The sequence below is a fragment of the Hyalella azteca genome, unplaced genomic scaffold, assembly GCF_000764305.2.
Source record: "Hyalella azteca isolate HAZT.00-mixed unplaced genomic scaffold, Hazt_2.0.2 contig6964, whole genome shotgun sequence".
Taxonomy (NCBI): Eukaryota; Metazoa; Arthropoda; class Malacostraca; order Amphipoda; family Hyalellidae; genus Hyalella; species Hyalella azteca.
The window spans coordinates 1-8,527 of NW_025937103.1; the positions used below are offsets into that span (position 1 = coordinate 1).

The 8,527-nt window shown below is 40.7% G+C and overlaps 1 protein-coding gene across 1 annotated transcript; it reads left to right on the plus strand.

Moving 5' to 3' along the window:
- Positions 1–56: 56 nt before the first annotated feature.
- On the plus strand, positions 57–4,296 carry LOC108674491 (M-phase inducer phosphatase-like; the record flags this gene model as incomplete). Its single annotated transcript, XM_018162446.2, has 1 exon — positions 57–4,296. A coding segment is annotated over one exon (1,080 nt), but the record flags the coding sequence as incomplete, so codon positions are not given.
- Between the last annotated feature and the right edge of the window lie 4,231 nt (positions 4,297–8,527).

Below are 8,527 nucleotides of genomic sequence, written 5' to 3' on the forward strand. Positions count from 1 at the left end.
AAATTTTGATCATATTGTATCATATAATAACCTGTTCCGCATTGTTTCTCCAACAGTCGGCGCTGAGCCCCAACCAGGCATTCAAACGCCCATTGCCGCCCTCCGAAGCGTCTCCTTTCGTGGAGACCAAGCGTCCCAAAACGTACGTCGGAACTCCACGCCTGGCAGAGACTTTTACTCTGCCGTGCCTGAAGCCTCTACCCATGTCCGCCTTTAATGCCTCCCCCTCACAAGAGACCGCAACTCGCACTGATGGCTCCTCGTCGCCACCGTCCCTTGAGTGCCAGCAGTCGGACGCGTCTCCGGAGCTGCCCGTTAGCAGGACAGCCGCCCCGGAGAAAAGCCGCCTCATCCCGCGCTCTGAGTCGTCCTATAGTTTGGTGACTCGTCAGTCTTCTGTTCCTGTTACCTCATCCGACAGCATCGATGCAAGTATTGTTCGCGAGACTCCACTCTGCAAGACGCTCAGCGAGAGCCATTTATCTATTATGAAAGCCCTCAACAAGTGCCATAATCGCGAAGAAGAACTCACCGGAGATTTTTGTCGCAGCCTGTCATTACCCGTCATTTCTTGTGGTCGGAATCCCGATATAAAGTCAATTACCCCCGAAACTGTCGCTCAACTCATTCATGGTGAATACAGTCACTTGATTGAATCGTATCAAATTTTAGACTGTCGTTACCCATACGAGTTTGAAGGCGGCCATATTAAAGGTGCTGAAAGTTGGCACAACCCGCAGTTTGTGGTGGACTACATTGACAAGGCAGAACGAGTCATGCCGCCCACCCCCACAGATCCTAACAAGCGCCACATCCTTATCTTCCACTGCGAGTTCAGTGCAGAGCGCGGACCTAAGGCCCAGCGATTGCTACGTGAGCGCGACCGCACTGTTAATAAAGACCGCTACCCAGCTCTGCATTTTCCCGAAACGTATCTCTTGGAAGGCGGCTACAAGGCCTTCTTCGAGCTTTACCCCAGCCTTTGCGTGCCGCAAAAATATACAAAGATGCTCGATACCAACCATGCCGAGGACCTCAAGCTTTGCAGAGCTCGAAGCAAGAGCTGGGCTGTGGAAAATAAACACGGCAAGGGCAGATCCGGTCTTTGGTCCAAGCGCTTCAACCGAGATACATAATTTTCTGATGGAATCAGTGATCCTGTGATGAATTTTGTGCTCAATTTTATACTATGCTACCGAGTGAAAAATGAAAGAATTTCCCGCATTGTATGCCAATTTTTCCCCACGATAAGTGAGAAAGAAGTGCTATTTTACTGGATATATTTTATATGAGGAATTATGTGACGTGTAGATGCATCTAGTTTTTAACTTGCAAAAGAAATTTCGGAGCGCTTTAAGGCTATTGAGGTAAATTCACGCCAAAATTCATGGAATTGGTTTGCATGTTGTCGGAGTGACTGACTGTAATCTACTATAGTCATGTGTCAAGAATTTAAATAAAATTCAAAAGTGTTGGTTAGGTTCAGCTCTCTCAGATGCACACTTCTTACTTGTGTCTTACGTATCACTTTAATCTAAATTATTTGTAAATAATTGCTGATTATTGAATTGCTGAATGCGATTCGGGCATGCATCTTCAGCGACATTATTTGAGCAGTATACTAGGTATAAATATTCTTCCTTTCCCTTTATCTCGAATTTACGTCGCATTGTATCTTCATAGTTTAGTTAACTTCACACATGTCCTGTCAATTCAATTCCACTTGATTATACGCTAAGCGATGTGATGAAAATAACCCACATAAGGTTCATATTCTGCTATTGAATTACATTGACAAAAAAAAGTTCGTTGAGAAAATCTGGTCACAACAATTTTCGCTGAGTTGAACAACGTAACAAAACTTATATCGTCGACTTACTTACTCTCTTCGTTTCCCTTTCTTTTCTTTCGTCGTTATTGATTTGTTCGTCTTGTAGTTCTACGAAGGTTTCATTGTACATATAAGCTTATGAAAACGCTTCTCTCGCTTAGTTATTATTATTCTGTTCTCATTTGTTTAATTTTATCTTGTTTTACTTGATGTTTTGTTCATAGTCAGTGCAATAGTTGACATCTGTTAGGGTATAGGGCATTCGTACCTCCTTGCTCTGCGTGCATCCATACCAAACCTTCAATGTGTTCATTTGCCTTTCTTTCCTCTTTCTCCTTTTTTTGGATCTGGACCTAGCCATGGCTGGACTCTTCCCCTAATTCCATTAAATATCTGTACCTTTTCTTTACCTTGCAAGCGAGGTACTAGTTCAAATCAATGCATTTGTGCTTTTGCCTGCTTAGATTCTGCTGATATGTTCTCACTCACTGTTAAAAATTCATTTTCTTCATCTGCGAGCTGTACTAACTTCATAAACAAACAATATATGCATTTTGGCCCTCCGCTTTGACTTGCTTAATTTTTTTCGTCGTCCTGTCCTTTTTTATTACATTAGTTTTGAGATCTACGATTTAGTGTTTTAGTTTAGACTAACCGTATTTTTAGCCAACACTAAGTGCTTGGTGATTCATCATGTCGTTCAAGGCAATTTAGTTGCCCGTCGAAACTTGTTTTTCTTATTGAATTAATTTTCTTGTTACTCTTGCTAGCGTTGGACTGCGCTCACAACGGTACATGTGCACTGGTACCTACTCATGTCGTCCAAGTATATACGAACAACTTCTGAACAAATTCTGTTACGAGTTCGACTCCAGTGACCCTATTGTAAACAATTGCTACGACAAGAATTGAATTCCTTACAACCTCGTTCAATATTCAATTTAATATTAGCTTTGACCCTATTGGCAATTGTAACGGAACTTAAAGAAATGCCGTTGCAAGTTCAAGTTCAGCGAAAACAATTTGTTAACAAGTGCTTTGACAAAAAATTCAGTTGCTAACAACCTTGTTAACGAATAAATTTTATATCAGGTTTTATATCAATTGTTAATCATAAGGAAGTGGATGTTGTGCGTATTAATGCTAAGGTTGTTGGAGCGCTTGCAAGCTGTTCTCTACTGAGCATGCAAATACGATTCTCTCACGCCATATCCATGTCGACTAATGTCATTTCCTCTGCTTCTGTAGCTTCTCGTGTCTATATTTTTATTAGTGACTGACATCTTCTAATTCTATCTCATTGACCTGAAATGTTTCGAGTATGAATAGCCTTAAATATCGAGTATATCAGTAAACTCTAATCACAGCTTTGCTCTCATGAGACGCGAATGTAAGGTTTAAAATTTTGAATGTCTCATATTCTGAATTGTCCACGAAATGCTTCAGAAACAAACGTAGTATAATCGTATATTTAAGATTTGATTGATGAGTGTGTTTTTCTCTTAAGCTTCAGGTACTGAGTATTATGATTAATCTATTATCTATCTATGGCTTCTCTATCGGAACTTTTCGCAAGAAATTTAGTGAATTAAATGGACTTCTGTATTGGATAACTGCCCCAAATTGCGGAGACCTTAATTGCTAATTTCGTTCTAAAAAACCGCGTACAGTAATCGGAAACTCGATCTCCTTTGTTGGCTTTCATTGTATGTTGTACTTAGGTAAACGTCTGCTAACCGTGTGCGCTTTTTCCATGCGTTCTAAAATTCATCAGATGTGTAGATCGCACCTAAGAATCAAGGCATAAATGCTGAATTGCTCGTTTGAGTTTGCTAAGCTGTTACAAGTTACCGATGACTTTCGTTGACATGTTTTCCCGCTCTAAAATACTATCGTAGACCTCCTGTTCAATTAACATCTAGAAGAAATTGCAAACGACTCGGGTGCGATCTTTAAGAGACTTCGTGATAAAGTAACCTTGATTCTGTCCTAATGCCAGGCCATCACACATGCCAGGCCTGTTTGTTGTAGTTGAAGTCGTTATGGTTTGCTTCGCGTAGACTTTAAATCCTAATTTTTTTTGTTGCGATTGACTGGACTACGTAAACTAGCACAGGCTTATTTCAGGCAAGCTCGTTACCACGACCGCAGCTTGAGGATATCGAGGATAGCTACCATAGGAGCGCTGGTGCATACCTTCCATATGCTTAACGACTACAATTCTATTTATCAATGTGTCAATTTAATTACTTGCCTTTATATTCTCATTGGGCGTGTTTCTATTAATCTTGTGTCATTAATATCGAATATTACTTGCTTGACGTAAATAATGAGCGTTTAAATGAACTGGGTTGGTTTATCATAGACGAGACCTGCGTAATTACTCACTTGACTCGCCTTCTTGTGTCTGAGTATAATTGTCAGCGTTAATTTGTCCAGCATGTGTTTTATTATTTGTTTTGCGGTGCTTTGTGATCACTTGGTGTTATTTATGTTCAAATATATGCTGAGTTCAAAGAATGAGAAGCCTTGCAACAACTGTGATCTACTTTAAGTTTAAGCACTTATTTATGGAAAAAATGCACTAATGTGCTCGCCATGTCTGTCTGTCTGTCTGTCTGTCTGTCTGTCCGTCCGTGACCTCAAGTTTTCGTCGACGAGAAAATGCGCTCGCTGTCACTCACTGCAGTGAGTACTGAGTTATATTTTTTGAGTACGTAATACTATCACGAATGCAGGTCAATATGTCTTCATGAGTCAAACCTGTCTCCCGCAATTACAAGTGCGGTAGTGATGCATACTTACTTTTCTTGTGGGCTTCGTAGTAAAAATGCATCAGCTACATTATTATTCATCAACAAATAACTTTTTATTCTGATTCAGTTATTACATGATACAGTACGACCAGCAAAGTTTCGATGATCGTACACTGAGTTACCTCAATGTTGATCAATTCTTCTAAGTCGATGAATCACGCGTTCGCTAGACTCATTTTGGTGTGAATGGTTTTCTTTGTTTTTCGATGTTCCATAACCTTTTCCGTATACACAGACGAAGCTCATATACGCATATTCTTTGTTACGGTTCAACATTGCTTCTCGTCCTACTTTTCGTGGAACGTTTAAAAAAATGGATTTGTAACCGAACGCTCGAAACTTATGAATTGTGACAGTTATATGTTCTTGCCGCCACCTACGATATTTATTATGCGTGTAAATGGATTAGCTAGGATGGCTAGTTGACGTTTTACTGATAAACTATCACTATCTCTAATTTGATTCAAATATATTTCCTGCTTATAAAACAGAGTCGGAGAAAGAAATTTGCTCTTAGCGAATTTCCACAGAAAATATCGACTTTGTTTTTCCCAGAAAGTGTGGATAATGGGTTCCAAAGTGTGGGTTTACGAGACACTTGCTACTGCGGCAACAGGTGCCTGAAGTGAAGAAGTCCGTGGCCGTTGAGACTGGCAGGCTTCAGGGGAAAAATAAAACCTCAAGGTCGCGCTTAGCCTTTCTCTGCCAGCCGAACAACACGCCTGCCTTCACGCTCAGCCCAGCACCTGCCTTCACGCTCAGCCCAGCACCTGCCTTCACGCTCAGCCCAGCGCCTGCCTTCACGCTCAGCCCAGCGCCTGCCTTCACGCTCAGCCCAGCGCCTGCCTTCACGCTCAGCTCAGCGCCTGCCTTCGCGATCAGGTTGTATTGGATACAACGATTCACTGACATAAAATCAACTACAAACGTTCTTTAGAATATGTAATAACTGCAGTGTTCTTAACTAGTATTTTTCTTACTCGTTTGCCTCCCACTTTCATTGAAAGGAATAAAATTTCACGGTTACATGATAACCGCAGCTCAAAAAGTATGTGTAAATTATCGTTTTGCAAACTATTTTGCGTAAAATTAATTGCACGTTTGAACGACGGATGAATATACTGACATTATTTATATTTTAATGATCATAATCGACGGTGATCTTAACCACTCACGGTCACTGCAAGCGAAGAAAATCTTCAGTTGTTGTTGTAATTGCCCATCCTGGTAGTGGCGACTAGGTAAGGGAGGGGGTGATAGGTCAGTTTTTCCGGGCACTTGGTGCCACTGGTAGTTCTACGACCAGCACTGGCTCGCTGACCCGCTAGAACCATTTTATCGCATTACACAACACCCCGGACAAGCCAGGTACTCATTTATCAACCAAACTTGAATGAATGGCTGAGTTAGTTTAGTCCAACATTTTGTTTGAAAGAATTCATAACTCCTTCAGAGTTATTAGACATAAATGGTGCTAAATTAAGGCATTTTTAATATCACAATTTTTGGCTGAGCAAAAACGAAACTAGTAACAGTATAAAAATTGTACACACTTAAAAAAGTAAACCACACTCTACCTTTCTAACATGAAGGAACCCAAACTCCACCCTCCCAAACACGAAGAACTCACTCTTCACCCACTTTATTTGAAAGAACCCAACCAACTCAACACCCCCTGCAAGCCACCCCCCCCCACCTCCCTTCCCCCGGCTAGTTCATGCCTGACGCAACACGTTCCATGTTGCGTTTACATTACAAATTCCCTTATTGCTTTTCATTAAAAAATATCTGTGTAGACAAACCAGAGCGCAATATCAACCATGAGTAAACANCCCCTGCAAGCCACCCCCCCCCACCTCCCTTCCCCCGGCTAGTTCATGCCTGACGCAACACGTTCCATGTTGCGTTTACATTACAAATTCCCTTATTGCTTTTCATTAAAAAATATCTGTGTAGACAAACCAGAGCGCAATATCAACCATGAGTAAACAACGTTTGACTGGCAAGGCTTACTTAATAAGCGGGAGGTGGTTTTCAAAAAAATTAGGTTCATCTAAGATTGACAAGGCGATTAAAATTTCTTTGGCGTGTGTACTTAATAGTTTGCTTTAAATTCCAAACAGAATTTTAATGAGACGATACCCACAGAAAATGAGATATATGGAATCAACTACGTGCAATGAATAAATAAATATAAATGCTGCTAGAACTTTTAAAGTCACTGTAAGCAAAAAGAATTTGCTACCATGAGCGAGTGGATTAAATGCGTGTGGTTTTTACGTGAGTTATTGCTAGACAGGCTTGCTATAGAAACATGATATAATATGACACAATCTATCTGATTTTCTAAAGTTATACTTACTTCATTAAATAGCACTATTGGTGTTCTAATGCTTATTTTGAAATTTAAAAGCTTTTATTTTCTTCGCCTGAGCGGAAGAAACAAAGAGTGAGATATCGATGGCTAAAAAAGGTAACTTGAGCTGATGGAAGCGAAGACGCGGCTGAGAGAGAAAGAGAGAGGAGAGGGGGTGGGGTGGGGGTGATAAGACGGGTAGGGTGGGAGGGGTGTGGGTTTAAATGCCCGCGTCTCGCTCATGCGTCGAAGGCGGGCAGAAATTAAAGGTACAGCGTCTCGAGAAGTTTCCTGCCTGCCCTACTGGGCTTCTTTGTTTGCTTGTTGTTGCTGCGCTGCCAAGGATTGTGTCGTCCAAAGGCGCCGTCCTGAAATGGAAGAAAGGAGAGGACGCTTGCTCAATGAAATGATGGCTCGTCGATAAATTGCTTTTATTTCCTTTTCTCGTGTGTTTATGAGCTGTATGAATCATTTGGAGGGGTGATGGAGGGCTGAAACAAATTGTTGACGAGCTAACTGAGCTAACTGATTTTATCATAAGGGAAATAATGACAAATGTAACGGCTACTGACTATGTTTCGGTGTTTCATACTGTTACAGATTTTATCTAAATTACCAAAATTTAACTCGAAATCTATTGCTTAAATTCTAATAATTTCGAATATTTGAAGCTTACCTGTGATGTTATCGATAGTAAAAAATATGATTACTTTGTCACTTTCCCAAGAAATTATATAATGCATGCTACGAAATAAATAAAATTTAATGTACTTGTGAATGCACTCTTCGACTGCAACAAAAATATCAAGTTACCATAATTACTAACCATGAATNAGGAGTGAGGGGATGAGATGGTGGTCGGGGTGGTGAAGTGAGGGGATGAGATGGTGGTCGGGGTGGTGAAGTGAGGGGATGAGATGGTGGTCAAGTTGGTGAAATGAAGGGTTGTTGAGGTGATGATGAAGGAGACGGTGGTTATGGTGAATTGGGGAGCGTCGGTGGTGGTGAAGTGAGAAGACAGGGCGGTGGTGAAGTGAATTGTCTTTGGTGGTGGTTGAAAAGGGGGACTGTGTTGGTGAAATGGAAAGCTACGGTAGCGATGGTGAAGGGGAGTGATTGGTGGAGCAAATGCAACCTGAGTCGTTGTGGAAATTTTGACGAATAAATTTGGTGATCATGGATAAATTTATTCGAATAAGGTTGACTTGTACATATGTAGTTGGTTGAAAGTTGTCTTGGGTAATTTAACTAAGGTATGTATAGTCTTGAACTAATGAATAATCTGTGCAGAATATTGCCAGGTTTTATGACTGATAATAATACATAATAAAAGTGGGTTGATTCGGCTTTTGATGGGGTAATTTCCATAAAGTGCATTGCTTTGACTGAGGATATGTTAATGAAGAGTTTAAATTTGCTTAAAATGTCTTAATGCGTTTTCGGTTTCGAATATGGTTTAGGATAAAGTATAATTGAGGCTGGGGTTAATGCAAATTAGAACACAATTTGGAACGACTAGTGCAA